This window comes from Dothidotthia symphoricarpi (genome assembly GCF_010015815.1).
Source record: "Dothidotthia symphoricarpi CBS 119687 unplaced genomic scaffold P153scaffold_23, whole genome shotgun sequence".
NCBI lineage: Eukaryota > Fungi > Ascomycota > Dothideomycetes > Pleosporales > Dothidotthiaceae > Dothidotthia > Dothidotthia symphoricarpi.
The window spans coordinates 701842-724419 of record NW_022985030.1 but is presented as its reverse complement, the minus strand read 5'-3'; the positions used below and the strand labels follow the sequence as shown (position 1 = coordinate 724419).

At 50.2% G+C, this 22578-nt stretch overlaps 11 protein-coding genes across 11 annotated transcripts; 3 read left to right on the top strand and 8 right to left on the bottom strand.

Moving 5' to 3' along the window:
* Positions 1–720: 720 nt before the first annotated feature.
* Positions 721–2070, top strand: P153DRAFT_258688 (HET-domain-containing protein; the record flags this gene model as incomplete). The annotated part of the gene is made up of 2 exons (XM_033662805.1): positions 721–1150; positions 1262–2070. Coding segments are annotated over 2 exons (1239 nt in total), but the record flags the coding sequence as incomplete, so codon positions are not given.
* Positions 2071–3846: 1776 nt separating this feature from the next.
* Positions 3847–4562, bottom strand: P153DRAFT_301965 (uncharacterized protein; the record flags this gene model as incomplete). Its single annotated transcript, XM_033664418.1, has 2 exons — positions 3847–4360; positions 4411–4562. The coding sequence occupies 2 exons, from the start codon at positions 4560–4562 to the stop codon at positions 3847–3849; spliced, it is 666 nt and encodes a 221-aa protein (XP_033518981.1).
* A 1083-nt stretch (positions 4563–5645) lies between these two features.
* On the bottom strand, positions 5646–6034 carry P153DRAFT_390626 (uncharacterized protein; the record flags this gene model as incomplete). Its single annotated transcript, XM_033670954.1, has 2 exons — positions 5646–5771; positions 5825–6034. 2 exons carry the CDS (start codon positions 6032–6034, stop codon positions 5646–5648), a joined length of 336 nt encoding a protein of 111 aa, XP_033518980.1.
* Positions 6035–6359: 325 nt separating this feature from the next.
* P153DRAFT_326954 (uncharacterized protein) lies at positions 6360–7429 on the bottom strand. Its single transcript, XM_033665309.1, has one exon. The coding sequence runs from the start codon at positions 7362–7364 to the stop codon at positions 6522–6524; it is 843 nt and encodes a 280-aa protein (XP_033518979.1). The 5' UTR covers positions 7365–7429; the 3' UTR covers positions 6360–6521.
* Positions 7430–8239: 810 nt separating this feature from the next.
* On the bottom strand, positions 8240–10265 carry P153DRAFT_301979 (uncharacterized protein; the record flags this gene model as incomplete). The annotated part of the gene is made up of 5 exons (XM_033664421.1): positions 8240–8646; positions 8698–9466; positions 9517–9849; positions 9908–10129; positions 10182–10265. The coding sequence occupies 5 exons, from the start codon at positions 10263–10265 to the stop codon at positions 8240–8242; spliced, it is 1815 nt and encodes a 604-aa protein (XP_033518978.1).
* On the top strand, positions 10137–10956 carry P153DRAFT_134814 (uncharacterized protein). The gene has a single exon (XM_033662064.1). The coding sequence runs from the start codon at positions 10324–10326 to the stop codon at positions 10798–10800; it is 477 nt and encodes a 158-aa protein (XP_033518977.1). The 5' UTR covers positions 10137–10323; the 3' UTR covers positions 10801–10956.
* P153DRAFT_370976 (uncharacterized protein) lies at positions 10931–12302 on the bottom strand. The gene is made up of 3 exons (XM_033669152.1): positions 12261–12302; positions 12127–12206; positions 10931–12023 (listed from the first exon to the last, which is right to left on the bottom strand). Exons 1-3 carry the CDS (start codon positions 12272–12274, stop codon positions 11113–11115), a joined length of 1005 nt encoding a protein of 334 aa, XP_033518976.1. The 5' UTR covers positions 12275–12302; the 3' UTR covers positions 10931–11112.
* Positions 12303–13016: 714 nt separating this feature from the next.
* On the bottom strand, positions 13017–15020 carry P153DRAFT_361280 (MFS peptide transporter-like protein Ptr2; the record flags this gene model as incomplete). The annotated part of the gene is made up of 4 exons (XM_033666975.1): positions 13017–13343; positions 13401–14151; positions 14201–14594; positions 14648–15020. 4 exons carry the CDS (start codon positions 15018–15020, stop codon positions 13017–13019), a joined length of 1845 nt encoding a protein of 614 aa, XP_033518975.1.
* Positions 15021–17268: 2248 nt separating this feature from the next.
* P153DRAFT_390620 (uncharacterized protein) lies at positions 17269–18133 on the bottom strand (the record flags this gene model as incomplete). The annotated part of the gene is made up of 4 exons (XM_033670953.1): positions 17269–17407; positions 17461–17729; positions 17778–17897; positions 17954–18133. The coding sequence occupies 4 exons, from the start codon at positions 18131–18133 to the stop codon at positions 17269–17271; spliced, it is 708 nt and encodes a 235-aa protein (XP_033518974.1).
* Positions 18134–19836: 1703 nt separating this feature from the next.
* On the top strand, positions 19837–20690 carry P153DRAFT_370972 (ribosomal protein L14b/L23e). The gene is made up of 5 exons (XM_033669151.1): positions 19837–19903; positions 19981–20028; positions 20125–20371; positions 20460–20537; positions 20589–20690. The coding sequence occupies exons 1-5, from the start codon at positions 19887–19889 to the stop codon at positions 20619–20621; spliced, it is 423 nt and encodes a 140-aa protein (XP_033518973.1). The 5' UTR covers positions 19837–19886; the 3' UTR covers positions 20622–20690.
* A 203-nt stretch (positions 20691–20893) lies between these two features.
* On the bottom strand, positions 20894–22289 carry P153DRAFT_350770 (uncharacterized protein). The gene is made up of 2 exons (XM_033666303.1): positions 21890–22289; positions 20894–21817 (listed from the first exon to the last, which is right to left on the bottom strand). Exons 1-2 carry the CDS (start codon positions 22115–22117, stop codon positions 20990–20992), a joined length of 1056 nt encoding a protein of 351 aa, XP_033518972.1. The 5' UTR covers positions 22118–22289; the 3' UTR covers positions 20894–20989.
* Between the last annotated feature and the right edge of the window lie 289 nt (positions 22290–22578).

Sequence of the window (22578 nt, the reverse complement as noted above, 5' to 3'; positions counted from 1 at the left end):
TCGCGCACACACCAAGGTCATATCACCAACAACACGGCGACGCAAGCAGCCGCTGGTCTAATTGTGTTCCACTACGAGTGCTCTTTGAAGTAAACGTGGTGGTTGCGCGGGTTTGCCACAGAGATATCGTATGCTCAGTGGCTGTCCATATCACTTAGCTGGTTGACTATTACTTGCAGCTCGCCTCCTTTTGGCCTTCAGCGCAAATGAACACTATCTTATCAAAAATAGTCCCTTGCTCATATTAAAAAGATCCACTAATATGTTCTTCCGTTTACCGACCCAACTTACTTGTTGTTACCAGGTACTTCACCGGTCTGCAATACGCGGCGAGGCTGCGCTTTAACTCGGATGTGCTCTACTTCACCTTCAACGTTAAAACGCCACCACCCGACTCTAGCCAACCGCCCTGGGTGCGTTTGTGAGAAGTCTATTGGCTACGCGAACTGCTCATCAGACGCATCTACATGCATGACCAAGGCTGCAGCGAGTAGGCTGAGTGTCAGCTTCCAGCCTTGTCAGTTGTGTCCCTCGTCCTTCTTTCAATCATCACTCTCTTCTCTTCTCTTTCGCCTTCAGTTGGTGCAGCGCTCTCTGTGAGTAGCCCGAACCTCAATTCGAACGAATATCAATCGTAATCTTCCCCGGTATTGTTCACATTCGGACGAACCACCTATGGAACGATATTCATACGTCGCTCTGACGCCTGGACCCTATAGCATCCGTCTACTTCAACTTCTGCCTGGGACAGGCGAAGAGGATGTACAATGTCAAATATTTCAATACACCTTGAAACCCGAGAGAGGTCATGGCATATACGAAGCACTGTCATATGTCTGGGGCGATCCGAACCACCCTCGAAGAATATCTCTGAAGAATCATGATGACTTCACGTACCATTATCTGGATGTCACAACCAATCTATACGCAGCGCTGCTGCGACTTCGGGATGCAGACTTGCCGCGAACGATGTGGATAGACGCTATTTCCATTAACCAAGAAGACCTCCACGAACGTGCGCGACAGGTTTCTATGATGTCTACGATCTACAGTCTTGCTAGCCAGGTTGTAGTCTGGTTGGGCGAGGAATCGGACGACAGTACGGTTGCTTTTGAGACGATCTGGCGCGGGTTCGACGATGACCGGAAAGGTATCATTAGCGGAACGAATAAGACAAATTTGACGAGAACAAGCTTTCAGAGGAACCGCCTAGATTCCAGGACGAGCCTGTCAGGCTATGGGGGAAGCTGGACAAGTGCAGGCTTCGAGGCTGAGTCTTTGGATTCCAGGGGAAATTCATCAAACTCAGACAAGGATTTATCTCTCAGAAAGCTCTTGACTCGTCCCTACTTTCGACGTGTATGGGTTCTCCAAGAAGTAGCTGCAGCAAGATCATTGTCAGTTGTATGTGGAAGTTCAGAACTCCATGGATCCATCTTTGTTGGAGGACTCAATGCTCTTGGCAGAACTACCAGCATCGATGGTCGTGACTCGTATATCGAAAGTTCTGTGGTATCAATTCTTCGGCTCATGAGCTGGTCAGCTACGCCACTACGATGCCCCATACTCTCTCCAACTTGCCATGATTACGAAGCCATATCGTCTCTGGATATTGGGCTTCTAGCGGAGCTTGTCGAAATGTTTCATACTCAGGAGGCAAGCGATAGGAGGGACAAGATATTCGCATTGTTAGGCATGAGCTCCGATCAACATAAGCATGGCTTGCAGCCTGATTACAAAATCAGCTGGTCACTCATGTTCCAGAGATTGATCCATAACACCCTTGGCCCTCACCATGTTGCAACAACTTGGGATGACAAAGAGCAAGCCGTTATTACCGGTTGGTGTTGCCCCCTTGGCACTGTGACCTCCGTTGATAAGGAAAACATTGCTGTGGGGGCTTCTCGCTTTGCTGGACCGTCGGAAGTGTCTTGGAGCACCAAATTGAAGTCCCACAAGTACTGCAAACAAGTCAAAGAGGGAGACATCCTCTGCATGATGGAAGGAGCACAACATCCGAGCCTGATTCGGTTGTGCAACACCCATTTTGATGTCGTCGTCATTGCTCTTCCTATCACAGATATTCTGGTCCAGAATTGTTGCCAAGTTGACGTGGGTCGGAGTGGCTTGTCTATAGCAGGAGAAACATTCCTTGCAAGCATCTCGCAATTCCAGAGACACGTACTACTTGTATGGGATTGGCTGCCTCTAGTTGAACAAGAGAGAGAACATCACACTCTTTTAAGAGCATTCCACATCAGTAGAAGATGCCCAACCGAACCAAGCAAGTCATCTGCTGAGATCAGAGTAGGATCATGGTTGTCGTACCGGTTAGATTCTGCACACATCTTGAATGACGTAGATGCATGGGTCGCACTTCAGAAGATTCTCAACACCATACCTCCCATTGAACTCCCCGGCACCATACAAAACTTCCCGGACCTGTTTCGTACAGCCACTCAGCGCAATTCAATCGCTGTATTGCATCGCTATGTCGAGGATATTAGGTGGTGCATTTGGCTATCCAGACATAAGTATCATCCCAATTGGGACTATGCCGAGTGTCTTTTAATGTACTGGAAAGCCACGGGTTATCTTGAATATGACCTGAAGAAGATTGCCTCGCTCCCAATATTGTATCCAGCTATTTCCCGACTTCAATTGCCAAGTCAAGGGCTCACGCGTTGGGATTTTGAGGAGAGGATGCACAGCTTTCTCGACATTTCTTGCTCAAAGTGCATCGATGCTCAAGATGCTGAAGATGGAACTGAGATTACCCATGATCACCTATGGAACGGAAGATACTTGATGAAGCTGCTTCTTGCACATGAAGGGCAGATGCTCAACGATATGCCGATCCAAAGCGCATATGCTCGCTCTTGTTATCAAAACCGCCGTCCCTTCATCCTGTATCTAGCCCTACTTTCGGAATCTGTCCCAGATGGCAGATGGCTCACGCCAGAAGCTTTGAGATCAATTAGCTCTAGAGAGCTAGACATCGATATATGGTCGTTCCTACTGGCAGAATTCTTACACGATAACAACATCACCTATAGTATATTGCGCACTATTGTTAAATCGTCAGACATGCCCCGTCATGAACTAGTAGTTCACGAATTCTTCGATGAAAACATCGTATTAATTTTGTTTTTAATTACTAAAACAGATTTCTGCGAAATTGTGGCCACAAAACCCAACAATCAAGTTCTTGATTTTTTAAGAGTTTATTTCTTCAGACGATGGGGTAAAGGGTATGTAAAGAGTTCAATAAATCTTTTAAGGCCGCTTAAACGGCAGTGGTCCCAGTGTCCGTATCGAGTCGCATATCCTAATTCCCGCATTCCTGGACGCCGGTGGGATCAAAAGTGTGAAGACGCATGGGGTTCCATTCTTGAGGCCCAAAAGATCTTGGAATTAGCACTGGCTAGGAAGGAACCAAGCGGTAGTAAATACCAGTCAAATACGTCGTCAGATTTTGAGTTTCCCCTCATTGAAGCCTCAGCCCAGTTTGGAAGACACAGCGTCAGTCGAGGACCTCTAGGATTCTGAACCTATTATAATCTACGGCAAACCCCACGATTTCTCATAGCAGCGATTGACGGCAAGACACCACCGAAAAGACGGATTTCGACAACTGGACCATCTTCTACCTCATTACGCCTTAGCTTTGCCGTACTAGACCTTCATACAACCATGACATCAAAGCAAGTACTCCACTGTGGCTTCCCGCCATACGACCACACCCAAACGAACATATGTCGTCCAGAATCCATAGATTCAGGCCTATCATCCCATCAGTACGCGATCTCGAACACCCGTATTTCTCATCTCTACCAAAGGGTGTACTCACAATTTCAACGTCAACCAGTTCCCCTTATCATGCAACTCCGGCGGCGTCGTCACACTCACATCCGCCGGATACGCAAAACTCTCATCCGAGAATCCTGCCTCCTGCAGTCTATTCTCCTCTGTGAACTCGGAAATATCCACAATCTCAGCCTCGGGCTCGCCTTTCCAGTATACAGCGACACGTCCTGGGTCCCCATGCCCACCCACGTTATCACCTCTCGAATGTCCATTTCCACCGAAGAGGAGTTTGAGTTCGCGGCCCGGTCTCGATGTTGCCATAGGTGCAGGACTTTCTGTGAAAACAAGTTCTGGGCCGGCGGACGTGGGTGGCTGGGCGAAAGGCCCGGTACGGTAAAGGGGACTGCGTTGGTCTGGATGGCATGCATGTGTATCCCCTTGGCTTACGGCTGCGCTGATGTGCCAGGCGTAGTTGGTTGATTCATCTGCCCAGAAGCCAGGGTTGTGTTTTGCGCGCGGCCAGCCGGCGCAGAGATGGGAAAACCATGGCATACTGACGGCATTAGCAGAAGTAAAAGATATTCTGGGGAACCATGGACTCACAGAGGATCAACCTCGCGTGGAGGATCGTATAGGGTTGCGTTCTCCTTCATCCATTCTAGGATCACGTCGTTGTGGTCAGTGCAATGGAGCCATGAATGTGCGCATGACGAGGCAGCGAAGAAGAGTGTGTAAAATACGGGCGTCAGCTTCATTTTACTCTGGTGAGAAACTTGCGTGAGTGGTACTTGCCAGGGGGTGCCACAGGAGATATATGAATGAAATTAGTAGGTGAGCTCACAAGTCACAAGGGAGCCTTCACAATCGAATTCCATTTCATGGTTCGAGCACAACGTAACATGCAAAAGACACTTTTAGTTATCAAAGCCGTTGAACAAGTGCCGAACACCGCCACACCGCCAGCGCATTTTCTACGCAAAAAGCATGAAAGCCCAACCACTGGGATCATTCATTTTTTCTAAATTGGCACCGGCTCTTTCGCATGAGCTTCTCAACCAACAAATTTGTAGAAATCAGACTGCGAAGCCCGATCAAGTCCGCTCTCGTATCCTCCTAGCTCTCCCAGTATCGTAATCCCCATAATAGCAACCCTCCATACACGCGTTACCGTGACCTTACCAGCGGTCCAAAAAGGGCTCAACAGCCTAACAAGCAAGTTGTCTACATAGAACGTAGAACCGAAGCGCATGAAGCGCGAGAGATTAGGAAGAGTAACAAGTGTGTTCCACCATCTATGGTGGAAGGCTTCGTATACACATTCTAGAACACCTGAGATTAGGGACCCGACGGCTTGCAGGAAAAGAAAGTCTAAAGCAGGTAGGAAAGCACACCAAAGGCGAAGAAGCGTGTTACCGAGAGATTCTGTGAGACTGCGGTGTGGTTGGAGGTGTGGTTGGAGGTGTGTGTGCGGGTTTTCTCGGAGATCGGTTGGCAGTTTGGGAGAGTTGTGGTGTATCTCGTATCTGAGGGGCGAATGGAGGAGTGGGGAGTGTGTGTTGAGGCGGAGTTCGGGTGGAGCCGTTGAAAAATTGTTAGATATACTCATGAAGACTTATGTGTAAGGGTGATCATTGATACCACACATCAGTCGAGGCAGATGAGGTATGGCATCTGTTCATGGCGATATGTTTGGGAATACGAACACCCCGAGCCTTTTCGCTCAAGAAACGCAAACACGATGACTGACAACTATCACTCCCTCTCCGCTCGAGCGCGTCAGCCCAATTCACATACGCATCGCAGTCTGGAGTCACAATATTTGCGGGAATATTCACCCTCTATACTTTGGCGACGACATGCCTCGGTGAGGTCCTGAACAAAAACGGAACCGCAACCAAAAAGGAGAAGAGGAAGGGTGTGTGAAGCAGGATTATCAGGGGCACGACGAAGGTCAAAGCCATAGCCTATTAAACATCAGTATATGCATCATGTTCATAACAGTGCTTTGGAAACCAACCAAGTACACTTTCCCCTTGCTCATCTCTTCGGGTTTGGTGACGATTGATGCATGATCGTAGTCACGACACTGTTGGACTTCGGGTGTCCAAGATTGTCGGTGCTGCTCGTCGTAGCCATCCAGGAAAGTGGGACTTGACTTGTTTTTCTCTTGATGTGAGCGCTTGTGGATATTACGCGATCGGGCATGCGAAGTGTACGGATGTGCCATGATAAATGTTTTTAGTAATTAGCTGGCCAGAGCGGGACAGACTTTGCGATGAATCCAAGTCATACCATGTTTTATCAGAAAAACGACGCAAGTTTGGACAAAGAATCAGCCATGTCTTTGATACACTTCCATTTCTGGATGACAAGACAGCTGCAAGACGGATGCGGCTAAGTAGTAGATGGAACGAGGAACGAGGAACTCTGAACGGTGAGGAGAGAACATGCTAACTGAGTATGGAAGGCTGGTTGCCGCACACCAAGGCGCGATCAAGACGCTTAGTCTCTTGTCCAAGACATGCGACGGACTGAGCTCAAAGCTTCTATTGGCCGCAAAGGTTGACATGGCATGAGCTACTCTGTATCGCATGGATAAGATCTTCTACTATGTGGACTAATAGGATGCCGCACGGCAAACCGTTTCTTGTTGTACGAATGAGAAAGCTGAATCAAGGAGTAACTCTCCACACACGTTTTCCTCGCCCTCCTACTCAAACGCTCTCTCTTGTCCCAACCTCCCAATGTAAGAATTTGACGTTCTGCTGATAAAGCTCTTTCTCGTAGTACTGCCCTCCGATCGCATAGTCTAGTAACAATCTTGCAAAGCCGTCGTCTTGTCGTCTCATGAACTGGCAAAATTCACCATGATCCCGCCCCAACACAAACAGAACAAAGCATTCATTGAGGACAAACTGATCCGTCTGTACGATGACCTCGACGTCTTTGATCGATGGACTAACTACAAATTCCAGCAGAGGCGAAACAGCGTTGGGATGAGCGTGTTCCGACAGAGAGGATAGGTAGACGAAGACGATTGGACTGTCAACTTCCAAGCCACGAAGTGACTGTCTGACTTGATTTTCGTGGTCTGGACTCTTGCGCAGATCGCCCAAAATGATGACCGCCCGTCCCTCGAGGCGCTCACGATCGATATGATACGCTTCCTGAGGGGATGGCGACGGACCGTTCCGGGCCTGTAACCCTTTCTCCACTCTATTGATATCGATCTTGACCGCGGGCCTTGCGTTTATTGAGACGAGGTGCCGATTGAGGCAAGCGACGAAGTGATTGCGTAAGTTGTGGGTGGCCGTGGGGACGTATCCGGATATAACGGCAACAACGATGTCGCCTATAGGGCTATGAACGTAGCTTGTGGTCTTCCTGGCGCCAAACCCAGGGCCATGGGCAACAAAGGCTTTAGCGAGGTCTGTGCCGAAACGGTGCGCTAATTTGTCGTCTCCAAATAGATATCGCTGATACTCTTTGATGGCGATTGGGAACGTTGCATTCTCCCCTCCAGCACTTTTGAACAGACAAAAGACATCTTGGGACATCGCACCAGACTGTAACACGTTTGCTGAGACGTAAAATCGTTATTTTGCTACTGAGGAGAACCATGGGCGCGATTTTGAGGATGACTGAAAGCTTGGCGGTCAACTACCGGGAGCAGTTTGATTTGCAGCAGATGTGGCTGTGCACGCCTTGGAAACGTGAAGATCAAACAGACTCCGCCTGCAAAATGCCTCAAGACATGGTGCATCCAGAACGTTCTACTGATTGTTTCTCTGCAAGTGGATTATCTGTGGCGCAGAACGCCCTGTTTGAAGTTGTTATCCTATCAGACATTGAGAAATTTGATCTTCTCGATTTGTGAGAACTAGGTGTAATCCAACATCAGAAACTTGAAAAGCTGATGATTCACGCATTGCATAATAATATAATCTTCAAACTTACTTCCCGTATAGCGGTGGCGATACTGTTGCCGTCATACTGCTCGTTAATACGTGCGATTTAAAGGGCGGTGACGTCGGGAGTCTCCGAGGATGTAAGCTAAGGGCACGGGCCTCTAGCCCGAGCAAGTGCTTATCAACATCGTGGCAACAATCTGCAAATGAAGTCACATACACGGGCTGAGCTGAGATGACATGTAAATGGAGAAATTCGACAACTATGGCCTACATACTAGGTCTCACAGGAAATTGAGTCGCAAAACGGCGATGGTACAAGGTGATTCTTCCTCCCCGGTCCGTCATCGTGAACTGCCGTGCCGGTAAGCAAGAAATTTGAAAGCTTGGCTAGATGACGCGAGATATCCACGCCACCGCTTCTTTGTCGCAACTTGCTCCTCGCTCGTTCTCTCTGTTTAGGTATTCTGGTTGTCATGCTGCCGTTGTTCGGGATCATGTGCCAATGATGCCCATGCAACACATCAATTATCGAACCTTGCCTCTCTCTGGTGCGACGCAGTCCCAGCCTCACCCTTCGCATGTGCGTCTGCTTCATCCTCTTCAACCAGCTGCAAAGGCCTGTACTCAGCGTTCCACATCTGCTCGCGGATCCACTCTTCGAGATCAGCATCATCACTAGGAATGTTTTTCTCTTGCGCGAGTCCATCCTCGACAGCTTTCTTAATCACGTTCTTCGCTATCTGGACGCTGATGTCTCGAACGTCTTCCACGTCAGGCAGCAGGCCAGCTCCGGTATCATTGAGTACTGGTGCGGCAGATGCGAGTGCTTGGACTGCGGCTACGAGGAGTGCCGGCGTCATAAGACGCGTGCGACTCAAGACAGCGCCGAGACCGATCCCAGGAAAAGTGACAGAGTTGTTGCACTCAGCTAGATATATTAGCAGATGTGTCGTCGGCTAGCTGACCAAATCTCACTTACATATGTCGTACTCCTTGCCGTTGTGCTTCACGGGTTCGAATGGCGAGCCAGTAGCTACTAAGACTTTGCCATCAGTCCAATCGTACAAATCCTGGGGCTTCGCCTCGTGGAGTCTTGTCGGATTTGAAAGAGGAAAGATCACGGGTCGGTCTACATGCTTTGCCATCTCCCGAACAACGTCTTCTGTGAACGCTCCGGGTTTTGTTGATGTACCGATTAGCACGTGTGGTTTGACTTCCTTGATCACTGATAGTAAGTCGCCATGGTCTTTATTTTCCCACTCGTGGTCATCGCGAGCATACGAAACTTGTGCCGGAGTAAGTTGGTCTTTCTTCGACTTTAGCAAAAGTCCCGGCTTGTCGACACACCAGATCTGGGTGCCCGCATCCTCAGCTGACTTATCGGTATGCTGTGCAATGGCGTCCTTGATCTGGTCGGCAATACCAGTGCCTGCTGTTCCAGAACCAAACATGACGAAACGTGCCTCATCCCATTTGACACCGTTGACCTTGAATGCGGTCATAATTGCCGCGAGGGTGACACAACCCGTCCCCTGAACATCGTCGTTGAAACAAGCAATCTGAGGTGTGTATTTGTCGAGGATCCTACGCGCGTTGTCCACGCCAAAATCTTCGAAGTGGATGTAGGCTTTCGGGTATGTACTCCTACAGGCACTGACAAATTTGTCGATGAATTGGTCGTACTGTTCACCGCGCACTCGATTCTTTCTCAAGCCGAGATATAGTTCATCATCAAGAAGCTCCTTGTTCTGCGACATGTCAGTGGAAGTTCGCGTTTCCACTTCCTTCTCCTTCTTACATTTGTGCCACAGTCGAGTACTACCGGCAGCGTGCGTGAAGGATGTATCCCGGCACATAGCGTATATATAACCAGCTTTGCCACACTAATCAGAATAGCTCCGACTCCTTGATCGCCGATACCTAGTATCTGCTCACCGTCGCTCGCGACGATAAGGTCAATATCGTCGGGGTGGCCCCACTGTTTGATGTCGTCTTCTAGCCGATCCGCGTCGTCAATATTGAGAAAGCAGCCTTCTGGTTTTCGAAACAACCTCGAGTAATTAGCGATAGCTTCGCCTTCTGTAGGCGTATAGATGATAGGGAACATCTCCTTCAGGTGGTCGAGAATGAGCTGTGCGACATCGTCAGCCATGACTTTACTTGAACAAATACCTCAGCTGCGCCCTTACCCTGTAGTAGAGTATCTCATTTTGTTCCTTCAAGCTTGCCATGAAAGTGTTTTTCGCCAAGTCGTCATGACGGGAGCTGTACTGAGCATATGCACGGTGGACTTGCTCTTGCAGTGTTTGGATATACGTAGGTAGGAGGCCATGTAACTTGAAGGTATCGCGCTCTTCCTTGGTATGAGCAGAGCCCTTATTGAAGTACGGGGTTCGAAGGAGCGCATTGCCCTGATTTCTGTGTCAGCGCTTGAAAAGGATAACATCGATGAGGCACGAGTACAGTCAATGTTGTCGATTGAGGTCCTGAAGTCGATAGAGGCAGATGCGCGAACTTTGCGTCCTGCTGCTTCGTGTTTGAAGACATTCTAACGGCGTGCTGTCCTCTAACGCGTGGGTTGAGGTAACGTCGTGATTGTCGAAGCATGGAGTATCAGAGACGCTATATAAAGACTATAAAATCAGGATATCTCAGAACGAGTAGCCTCTCAGATACTGATCCTAATCCTAATCTCCTCATGCCCGTTGCGACTGCGCGCGTCGCGTCGTGCGGCATGATGACGTCGTGCCCCTCCATAACAGCTTCTCGCGGCTGTCACGCATGCTCAGAATCACTGCCGGTACATCACATGGCCGTGGTCAGCAGTGGACCGATATCTCAATTTGTGAGAAAGATGGACTCAAGTAAGATAAAAGCATGGCATTTGCGAGGCGATGAATGCGTCATGGGAAGCATGCGGCAACAGATGACAGGTGCGAGCGCCGTGGGGGGGCACCAACTTCATCCTCACAGCAGCATTCTGCCAATCTTCCTCACATACCAACAACGCCGCATACTATGGCCGGTGATAAACGCAGTATATACCACACAGCCAGTAGTTATACCCCTAGGAGTCGTTTGATAGCTGAAACTTGCGTAGGCCAACCACAAGACGCTCCTACCAGGGTTCGTCTGAAGCATGCTCGCTGAACAGAGGGCGACGCACTAGAGTTTAGCTCGGAATTCTGAAGACTAAGATCCACTCTGAGTGTGCATAATATCATGCGGGCTTTATTTGCTAAATATACATGTTGACAACTACCGAGCGAGCATCCTTTGCCTTTGTCGCAAACAAGGCTCTTCCTTCACGTCTCGTGCCGACTATCTTTTCCGGACTATCCTGATCCCAACACCATTGCGACACCCCACAAAACCGCCACGTCGACGACGACACTCAAACGTCGTCGCCGGACATCTTGTCAATGTCGCCGGAGATATGAACTTGAACATAAGTCTGAACGAGATGATTGCAGCTGCCAATGTGTCGGGTAAATTTGTTGGTAGCCTCTCCAATCACGAAATCAAGTCTCTCGCGTCGTTCGAGGTCCAAGATGCCAATTCGTGTGAGATATCGAGCGGCGTCGCGATACATGTTTTTCTTGCTAAGGCAAGCTGGAGAACAGCCCTCGGGGAAGCGAATATAGATCGTTGAGCGTTGCGTACCGACGTCGATGGTGCACTCAATTTCCATCAACTTGGGTACATCCTCGCGAAGTACCTCCAGCCATGCTTCGTTCTTATTGGCAAGAAACTCATCAAGTGCCTCAGTGTAGCTGTAGTCTGAATACAGATCAGCACATGCGTCAAGTATAGTCTCCTCATGATCGCAGTCAGCACTGCATCCGCAGTGAATGGAGTGTCCGCAGCCGTAGCATTCAGTGTTAGGAAAGTCTCCATCAATTATCTTCCGACAGACAAACTTGGCTGTGAATGTCGGGCAGTGTGCATGCAAGCGAAGTAAAGGAGTAAGTTTGAACACGAGGTTATCGTCGTAGCAGATGTCGTGGTCCCAGTTTATCAACAGTAACCTTGGGGCGTTCTGGTATTCATCGATCCTGGGATAGAAGGTGCCAACAAACTCGTCCAAATCTTCTGGATCGATACGAATTCCGGAGTTGCGCAGCCACAGAGGGCGGAATTCCGATCGAAGTTGCTTGCATGTCTGCGTAAGAGCAAAGTAGTTCCTAGCGCTGTATTTGTTTGGCGAATCATAAAGTTTGGAGGACCGGATAAGCAGCGGTGGTACAAGCCCATCTGGGAAGTAGTCGTACTCTTTCGTGAAATCGTAGATGCGGTTGCGGATCTCTATTCAATCTCATTAGGAACATTTGGAAGGCAGCATGAGAGCTTGTTTCACCAGGAGGGAGCCTTGTGAGAAAGCAAGGTGAGTTTTTCTCGTCGTTGGTACCTGGAATCGCTCCGCCGCCACTCATCTGCCTACTCTTGATTTGGACAGGATTCTTGTTACTCGCAGCATAACTGTGATCGCTGATTGTTTTATGTCAGTACACAATCATGAGATAAGTATGAGTGTTCTCTTACCTTTTCGGAGGCATGAGGATCGCACAAGCGAAGGGGTTCAGGTCTGAGTCAAGTTGAGTGGCAGACGTTGTTGCACAGAGAGAAAGAAGGGAGCGCGCACCTCGAGGTCTTTCCGCCAAGCCCAGGTGACGCGAAACAAACGCGCTTCTCGTGACTCGATCAAACGAAAACATTACGGACTGTGTACAAATTGGGTTGCGAAATGCCGGAGGTTTGTCCCTCGCAGGCAGTGATGCTTAGTTTGAAACAACGTCACGCTGCAAAGACAAGGAGAGCCACACCGGTTTGTCCGAAACCGGCCGATGATTGAAAACACCTTACGATCACGGAGTCCTCCATTCTCAATCACCTGTCGGGTAAGCCGCTCATATAGTAGGCTGCCCATTGGTAATCCAGGCAAGCGGTAGCGCTTCCCCACTTGTTCAGTCATCGCGAGATCAACTGTATGGCGCGCATGAGGTTTTAGCATCTGTTCGACCGAACTAAAGAGCCGAGTGGACTCGATGCATCGTTTGTCGTGATGATGGCAAGTCACAGGTCGCTCCTCCTCCACCAGATCTCAGTGGCAGGTGCAAATGTAACGTGTTCACACCACATATGACACTCACAGCGGAATTCAAAAAGAGGGAGTCACAAAAGCCTGTACTCTTCTTCATCACATGGGTTTAATACGTTGATCTATTGCATTACTCATAGTCCTCAACCATTGTTTATGCAGTTCAGAGTATTATTACTGACAGCCATGAACATCGTACCCTAGTTGGAAGCACCTTTCTCGTTCTTCTCATCTCTGACATGGTGGGTCTCTGCGGTACTCTCCGCGTCAGCTCCCTCGTGGCCAAGATAAGAAGACTCCTGGAGGTTGTTCATAGCGTCCTCCTCCTTGTCGGCCTTACGGAACGTCAAGTAGAAACCAACACCACCAGCCATCGCAACAACAGCAACAGAGCCGTAGTTCCATACGAGAAGTGGGTCTTCAGACAGACTGACCAAAGCCTGACCGAGAGCGGCCGAGACAGCGGATGTGGACAGAGCGATGGCTTGGACGGTTGACTTCATGTTGTTGGGAGCCTTAGTGTATGCCTATAATCCTGTTAGTACGTTCATGTTCGAACTTGCAGGAAGGGTGTAGATACGTACGTATTCGAGCTTGGTGATGGAGGCCAGGACCTCGGACATTCCAATCAGACCGTAGGGGAAAACTTGGACCCAGACGGTGATGTTGGCGCTGCAATCTTCTCCTTCGTCGGAAAGCGCGTTGATCCGGTTGCCGCATGGGGACATCTTGTAGATGTAATATTGAATAACACAAGCTGACACCATGGCAAAAGAACTTAGCGCAAAACCACAAGTGATCTTCTTGATAGGAGTGAAGTTGACACCCATCTTCCGGAGAGCAGGGTAAATCACAAAATCCATGAGTGGGATGATGATGATAATGAAGATCGGGTTCAGCTTTGACACAATGTCGTTAGGTGTCTTTCCCAACTTCATTGTGCTGGCCTGTGAAACGAGATTGCCAGTCATCTGATTGTAGGCAAGCCAGTATAGAGGGTACCAAAGGAAGACTTTGCAAGCGACTACGCCACGGCGTACCTCGTCGATCCATGCGTCGTCAAATGTCATCCAGGCAGGGATGGTATCACCTCGCGCACGCATCGCGCTCGGCTTGATCCTGTTCCAGAAATCATCGTCCTTGAAAACATTCTTCTTCGGAGAGTGTTTGCTGCCCAGCCTGATCACTTTCCATGCTTTTCCTAGGACGGATCCCGTGGGTGGTGTAAGCTTGTATGACTTCTTGAAGTACATAAGGATACCAGGGCAGACGAGGTAGCAGATGGTTGGCAGTGTGTAAGAGAGCCAAAAGCCCACAAAGTGTTCCGAATAAACCCTTTTCTCTGTTAGTAGGATGTTCGAGCGGCAAAGACACACCAACTTACATTGCCAAGCTGCCCGTCAAGCTCCCCATGTTGATAAGAAGGTAGAAGTAGATGTAGATACGCGCAGTCGTCGTAGCAGGGTCGACAATCTCCTTCTTGCCGTTCTTCTTGACGCGCACATAAGCCTTCTGGTCTTTGTATTGTTCGGCGATGAGTGGCGAGATGTTCGACTTGAAACCGCCTGTACCGAATCCCATGACAACCAGTCCGACAGTGAAGATTGCGAGAGCTACATTAGGCTTGACGATAACCTGTGGGATTGCCGAGAAGATCAAGATGATGTGGCCAATGATGGAGATATAGTTGGCGATCTGGATAGTCTTGTAACGACCCCAGTACTCATCAGCAACCCATGCTCCAAGAAGTGGCGTGATGTACGACCAAAATTGGTTGACTGATAAGAGAATTAGCATGCGTAAGTCAAGCACATGCAGTTGTTCGACTCACATGTTGTCAGTCCGGTCGAAGCACGCTGTCCCATGCCCAAAGCACCCGAACCCGGTTTCTTAAGGAACCCAGCACCAGTCCTCGAATGAGGAGGCAGTTTCTTCTGGATGAAGTTGACGAAGACAGCGCTTGTTCCGTAGTAGGAGAAACGCTCAGCGAACTCGACGAAGGCAACGGTCCAGGCAGTCCATGGGATACTACCAGGAACACGAGGGAGGGTCGCCCATTCCTCTTCAGTAGGATACGGCCCTAGAAGCATGGTGTCCTCATCATGGAAGGAATTAGAGGTGCTGGTGTCCAACGGAATGGGGTCGAGCACGGTGGCGCCCTTCGTGATCTCCAGGCTAGCCTTCACGTTGTGGGTGGCTGCCATCTTCAAAAGGAAGAGGGACTGTCGTTCAGCAGAACTGACAGTGAGCAGATGGGAAAGGAAAATCAGGAGCGATAGTCTCGAGCGATTGCGTGCTCAACGAAGTTGAAGGGACCGTTTGCACAGAACGGTGGGGCAAGTGAAAGAGCACCTGAATACTAGCAGGAAGACGATGCCACTCTTCATATACAGAAAACGCATAGGTCCAGAACGGAGCATTGACCTGGAGTTGCTCCAGGGTCACACGCGACTATCCTGGTGCCCCGCTCCAAGGTTGCGGGCCATTGGCTTCTTTGAGCTGTTATCTCCAACATGTCTTGGGGAAAGGCGCTCAACAGGGTGGACTAAAGCTTGGTACGATTGAAAGATCGCAATTGTAACGTCCCTCGCTGTGCTACCGTAGGTAAGCGCGCTCGTAGAAGCTTCAAGGACCGAGGTATAGTCTAGACCTCCCGGATTCAGGATAAGATAGGGAGGAGAGAGGAGATGCAAACGCCACTTGATGCGGGCCAGCCTTGTGCATGTCACCTCAAACTGTCGGTAAATTGTGCGGAGGGATGCATCAGGCCTCTAAGACGCTAGGTAGATGAAGCGATAATACCTGACCCTTGGAGCTTTCGAACTTTCTATGCAGCCACCAAACACTGCCCAGCCTTGCCAAGATGTGCTTCTTCTCTTTCTCAACGACACCTGCCTGATCGGGGAGATTGCATGTCGGTGGACATCAAGGCCAAGACTTTGGGTGGCGGAGAGACGATAAAAGCGTCCCACGGTGTCCCATGGGAGCAGTCTCCTTCCCTTAACTGAATAGGCTTGTCGCGATACAAGCGCGGATGGCGTGAAATGGCAGTGAGTTTGATGTTGGTGGCAGAAGGCGTTTTCGCGGCATGGTCACACTACCCTGCGCACGGACAGGTGCTAACTGTGGGGAGAAGGGACAATGAGCGATTCTCCCTCTTAACACACACGTATGTTTATTCAGCCATATGTACTATGCGACGGATTACGAGTGTTAGGTGAGTGTGGGCGTGATGTCCAGATTCTGTGAGTATTGCCACCGCTCTCCGCCGTCGACCAAGTGGGGACAACTTCCCAGCCTATCAATACCCATGATATGGAAATCCTACATGCAAGATCTTGGGTGCCAAGACACAGACGTGAGTTTTCGGAATTGATCAGTATCGTATGCGACGCAGTCTTGAAACTTTGCACTAAACATTAGGGAACGCCATATTTCTGATGAAAATTCACAGCGAGAACAAAAGCATTGTGCTAGAGCCTGAACGGAGTATTGGCAGAAACCGTATGGAACGAAACTTTCGATAAAGAGCCTAGAAGATGTATCGCGGAAAAGTGAGAGTTACAGACGCTTGCGAAGGATCAGAGTTCCATTGGTGAAGAAGATCATAACGAACTTGCACGAAACGTCGTCTTGGCAAGGGCTTTGACTCGTACTATTCTAGCCGACATTTCCCTCAAGCAATCGACCGAGATGCATGAGAGCCGGGAGGCACAACCGGGACGTCAAACTAGATTTAGCTCACACGAAGCATATCCTCAACACGTCAGATAACCCTACGTACATTCGCCAATAGCGTTCATATCCTTCCCTGAAAGATGGCGGGCTAAGTATAGCCAAGCTGGAGAAACATACCACCCACGCACCACATCGCACGAAACCGTACCGACCTGTACGGCACAGTCAGCACAGATTGCACACGCGACCATTGAAAGGCAACCATGTCCAAACGCGGTGACAGCTTGGCAGTGTTGCATGTTCCAGAAGATCTTTATAGCCAGATGCGTCGACCTTCTGGAAGCTCACATCAGCACTAGAAGGATCATCATGTCCTGTTCTAGATGGAATCCGATATCGCGCTAATATGCATGTCGACATATCACATGCATAACCCAAAGCGTCTGCAGCCGCAGCTTGAAATTCGTTACCTACTCATGTAGTTCTATGGAGGTGTTTAAGTCGATTCGCGTCATCTTTGTTGATGTGAGAAATGGAGCTGGCGAAAACAGTACACTAATATAGCGGCCTTGGGGTAAACGAATACGCAGTCAAATGCTTCAGAGATTTTTTGCTCCAAGCGTAAGAGTCATACTACTGGGTATAGAAAAAAAGCAGCACCGAATTTCCGCCCACGTCTCCAAGAAGCAAGATGCCAATCATCATTGCTCGTAGGCTACTAATTGCAGAAAGGGCCTCTCAACGTACAATGAAGCGCCATCACTTCTCGTCAGCTCATCCACGTCGACGATCGCCAATGACCCCAGGAAATCCATAGCCTCCAGCCGGTCCTCGCACATCTACGGATGGTGCCACGTTCGGATTGCGACCACCACCAAACCCAGGCGGAGGCGCCATGCTCTGGCGAGCAGTCCTACACATAGATCAGTAACAATGGTCAAAGCTACCCGACTACCAGAAACTTACCAGTTCGGATACGCGATGTCATATCCGACCTGCCGCCCACTCGCCGCAGCCTTCGCCACCTCACGCGCATACTCCTCGTTGGCCCGCCGCCCCTCACTCATCGGTGGAAGAATCAGCCCGCCGTGGTTTTCATAGTGGCGCACCAGCAGGAGAGCGACGACTTCCCGGTTCCGCATGATGTCGCGCATGCGCGCGTGGTGATGCAAATGTGGGTTCGTGATGGCGTATACGAGGAGGTGGACCATTGCTGGATGGTCATCAAAGTCAGACTTGGAGGTTGTTAGATGTGGCCGTCTGTGTTGGACTGGTGTACTTACGACGACGGCTGCCAGGAACTCTGCAGTCATAATCTCGGGCTGGACGTCGTCGCCGGGCCCTGCGTGGGCGAGCATGAAGTTCAGGTCTTCGTCGATCACGCGACGAATGCCGTGCTCGGTCTGTAGTTGTGTAAGTCGTATGTAGGTGGGGGTTGCTGGGTAAAGAGAGTACTCACAATAGCACGGCTGTACTGGACGGCCAGGTCGATCACCGGCTGGAAGTTGAAGTTTGGCTTCCGTGGTGTAGGGTAGTACTGGCGCAGAAGCGACAGTAACTGTTCTCCCTGCCAGCGCTGCGCAGGCGTCCTCTCCTCCTCGTCCTGCTGCTGGCGGTTGGTGCCACGTGGTGTAGACATACTGATGATATATGGTGGAGGTATTGAAGATATAGTATAAAGTTATCGACGAAGGTCAATATGGGGACGAAACGAATGAAAGAAAGAGGTTGATCAACGTAGCAGGTCGAGAAGTTGAATCCACGTTTGTTGCCAGTGTTTGGAGAAGGAATACAAACTCCGGTTTATATACGCAGCGGGTGTTGCTTTGCCCTTGGAGTGAAAGTCAAAACGAAACAATCCCCACTTGCCCAGACAAAGGGAAAGGAAAGGAAAGAACACCATCGAAGAACACCATGGTTGTGGCAAACAAGTCGCCTCCATTTGCGAAGATTCACTCCTGAACGCGGGGCCGGAGTGAAACGGGCTCTTCTACTGTGAAGACAGATTGGGAGTTGGTGAGGAGGACTTTATAGTCACGATGAGGGGCGACAAACAAATCAGAAGGGAAGTCTCGAGGAGTTGTGTTTGTGGGTGGGGATTGGAAAATGATCAGAGAGCATGATGATGGAGGGCAAGCGGGCAGTTGGGGGTGTGATTGATTCTGACGTGAGGTGTGATCATATCACAATCTCGTTCAACTCTCTAGGTGAACTGCTTATGTCTGGCTCAAGGTTGTGCTTTGTAGTTTGAGGGCGATTATAGATGAAGATCATGTGCTGTGCGGATTGCATTAATGAGCGTTTACTGCATAGTAGAAGATAGCCAGCCAGCTTGGAGAAGGAGAAATGTTACGCGTCTTTGGTCACTTTTTCATATATATATCGGGTTGACAAATTGATACTCTATTCAAAGACCAAGCATACGCAACAGTAGACTTCTGGAATATGATTTACATATAAACTCTACATCATGGTCGTTTTTGTTGCCCTTGCATACTTGTCTGATATGCGTCCGAGATCCGCCTTTCTCGTATACCCCATATCCACTCCGGACGCGCTGGACGCCCTCCTCTTAGCCTCCCAACCCCACGTCCCGTCTGAGATTGAATGTAAGCATTGTCGTCCTTGTTGACAGCAACAACGATATGCTATGAGAGGATATTACGAGAATTTCTGTTTGTGTGTCAAGATGTGACAATACAAGCAAGCTTTGACTTGTATGCTCATTGCACAAGGTGATAGAAGATGAGCCTTGTATGTTCGAATCATGTCGAACAAGCTCGACGATATGCTCGTAGTGTATTAGATCCACCGGACTCTAGAATAGCCCAGTTGATAAACCACCATCTCGACTACTGGGGTATACCGTGTCGTAACACATGGAAAAAGGCGTTCATTCCAGGTTCTACCCAGTTCGCGGTTTAGATCCTACTTCAATACAAGAAGGCTCAGTTCTCAAAATCTTGCTGTCTATGGCTATTACGCTCTGAAACCAGCCATCATGTAGAGTGCATTTTGATGAATCAAGCAAACTGTCTCAGTTTTTGCAGAGAAGGTGAAATGATAGTAGCATGCGAGAGGCAACTAGATATACGTGACAACGATAAGTTCAAGTTCCAGACGCACGCATCAATTCGAATCAATGACGTGATGTCATCAAAAGCAGCGGCATTCGTTAATCGTAGTTGTTTCTCCCGAGAGTGACAGATATGTGGGTTGGTGTTGGGAACAGACGACGCTAATCTTGAATCGAACTAGCGGCATGCGGAATTTCGTTCAAGCGAGCCCACACGAGAAATCGACGAAAGCAACTTCGACTTGACGCCCTCGACAACGCAGCGACGACGCCCCCGAATCCGACTAACCAACATATCCCCAGATAAACAGTCGCAATGGCATCCAAACGCGGGTACGTCTGTCGCCGAGCTGCGCGGAATTGCGACGCTGCAGAGGGACATGGCAGGACGCCGGCTAACGTGTGCGCAGTCGTGGTTCCTCCGGAAACAAGCTCAGGATGACTCTCGGTCTGCCTGTGTACGTACCCCCCCGAATCGAGTGCTTCGCCGAACAGCACGCTCGCGGCGATGCTCGAACTGTACACACGCGGAACTCAGGCTAATGGATGCACAGCGGAGCCGTCATGAACTGCTGCGACAACTCGGGCGCCCGTAACCTCTACATCATCTCCGTCAAGGGCATCGGTGCGCGTCTTAACCGTCTGCCCGCTGGTGGTGCCGGTGACATGGTCATGGCCACAGTCAAGAAGGGAAAGCCTGAGCTCAGGAAGAAGGTCATGCCCGCCGTCATTGTCCGCCAGAGCAAGCCCTGGAGGCGGGCCGACGGTGTCTTCCTGTACTTCGAGGACAACGCTGGTGTGGTGAGTGGAAGCCTGTGGACTGCTTGTCGGGAGTCGCATACCCGGTTGGCGGAATCGAGAGCGGAATTTGGAGGCTGACAGCGGACAGATCGTCAACCCCAAGGGTGAAATGAAGGGCTCTGCCATCACTGGACCCGTCGCAAAGGAGGCCGCTGAGCTGTGGCCGGTACGTTTTTCTTGCTGCGCGAATTGCATGCCAGACACTGACGAATTCTAGCGTATCGCCTCCAACTCCGGTGTCGTCATGTGAGGTGTCTCTTTTCCAGCTCTTGTCCAACATTCACGGGTTCACGGGAACGGCGAAAATGCATTTACGGGGTGAAGGATTTGAAGTAGACATTGCAACAGTTAGCAATGGGATGGCCTTCACAATACCAGTCAAATGAACATTACGAAGTCACAACTACCCGTTCGCTCGCTCCCGGTGACAGTCGATTCGCGCAAAATAGATGCGGTAGAAGGCCCGTTCGGCAGATCTCAGATATGCCATAGGGATGCGATGACAGACATAGCAGAATGCTGATTGTGACATGCTAATGATTCGCGTATCTAGAGCTGCCACGACTTCCTATCGTACGCACGCGTTTACACATCCGACTCGACAACAAAATCGGTATCCTACGCCCATCTCATTCTCACCATGCTCTCCATCTCAGAATCCCTCTTCCGCCCACCCGCAAACGTCAACTTTTCATTTCCCACCACTCCCGTCGTAACCTTTCCCGTACTTGGCGTGCCCAACCCCGTTACCACGCCATCGCCCCCTTGCACCACGTTCGAATAACTTGTCAACATAGTCTGCACCCCAGTGACGAAATCCTGCCCATCAAACTCGCAGTGTCCGCCCGCTGGCGTGTTGTCCACCGTCTGCATAGCGCTGATCTGGTCGGGTGTCATGCCTGCATCTGCGGCGAGTTGCTCGTATGCTGCAACAGATTGTGGGATGCTACCTTGGAGGAGCTTGAGCTCAGACTGCGTGGATTGGAAGTGAATGCGCGTCTGCGCCATGACCTGCGCGGCATTCTTCACAGCAGATTGGGGAGCCATCCCACCGCAATTCAACTCCACAGCGCTGTTTGCATAGTTCTGCATCTGCGCCGGGATGAAGAACCCGCTCATCAACAACGATCCACCGCTGACGCCTGTGAATACCACAGCGCTCATATTCACAGCCACTCGCTTCGGCATCTCAGTCTGTATCCAATCGTTGACGGCTTGAGCGTGTGCGACGCCATCAGTACGCTGCAGGCCCGACCCCCCGCCCCAGAACAGATTGTCGTTCGGTGCGAGGAGCGCAACGCCCATGGTGTTTGCCTGCACAGCTTGATTCGGCAGGTCGAAGAAAGACTGACCCCCGTCGCCGTGCAGCAGTACATTTGCGCCCAAGGTGCCGTTCGCAGAAGTGGCAGCGGCGCCGGGCACGCCGGACGCGGGAAGAAACTGGTCCTATGTGTGTGTTAGGGAAAGATGAATGAAGCTAGGTGTCTTTCCACCGAGGAAACGAGAATAACAACGTACAGCTGGCGCGGCGATTCTGAAGCGAATCGGTAGCCCGTTTACCATCACTGTGTCGTCGAGGATCGTGGACCCGTCGGTTGCGGTGGATATTCCCGCGGGGACCTTTGCGGCCTGTTGGGCCGCGGTTTGTACGCGGCCGCTGCCTTTTCGCTGTGGGATGGGCTGCGCGAAGGGGGAGGCTGTTGTGAGGACGGCGAGGGAGAGGGTGGTGAGGATGAGTTTGTGCATCTTGTGTGAGAGTGGAGGGTGCGTGGTAGAGAATCGATATTGTCGATTAATCGATCGATTAGGAGTTAGAAACGGACCGGCCGATAAAGATTATACAAGACAAGAGGAAGTAGAACTAGAGAATAGAAGGGGAGAAAATCACGTCGTGAAGATGGGCTTTACAATACGATGCGATGCGTGGGCATATATGCCTTGTCTTCGAAACTACTCTCCTCTACGCCCATTTCATGTCACACATGCCGTGGTGCAAATCGCAAGGTGGCCAAACGTGTTCCGGTAGCCAAGTTTTGCGCTTCAGCGCATTGTTCTGCTGTTTTGCATGTTGTGTTGGTTGGCGAGGGGTGGTGGTGTGTCATGTTGCTGTCTTGCTGCATGGGGGGTTTGGAGAAGTGTTTCGCGCCCTGGCTATGTCTCGGGACTTCTAAACGCGAGGATATGTTGGGGGGACTTTTTGGTGGTTA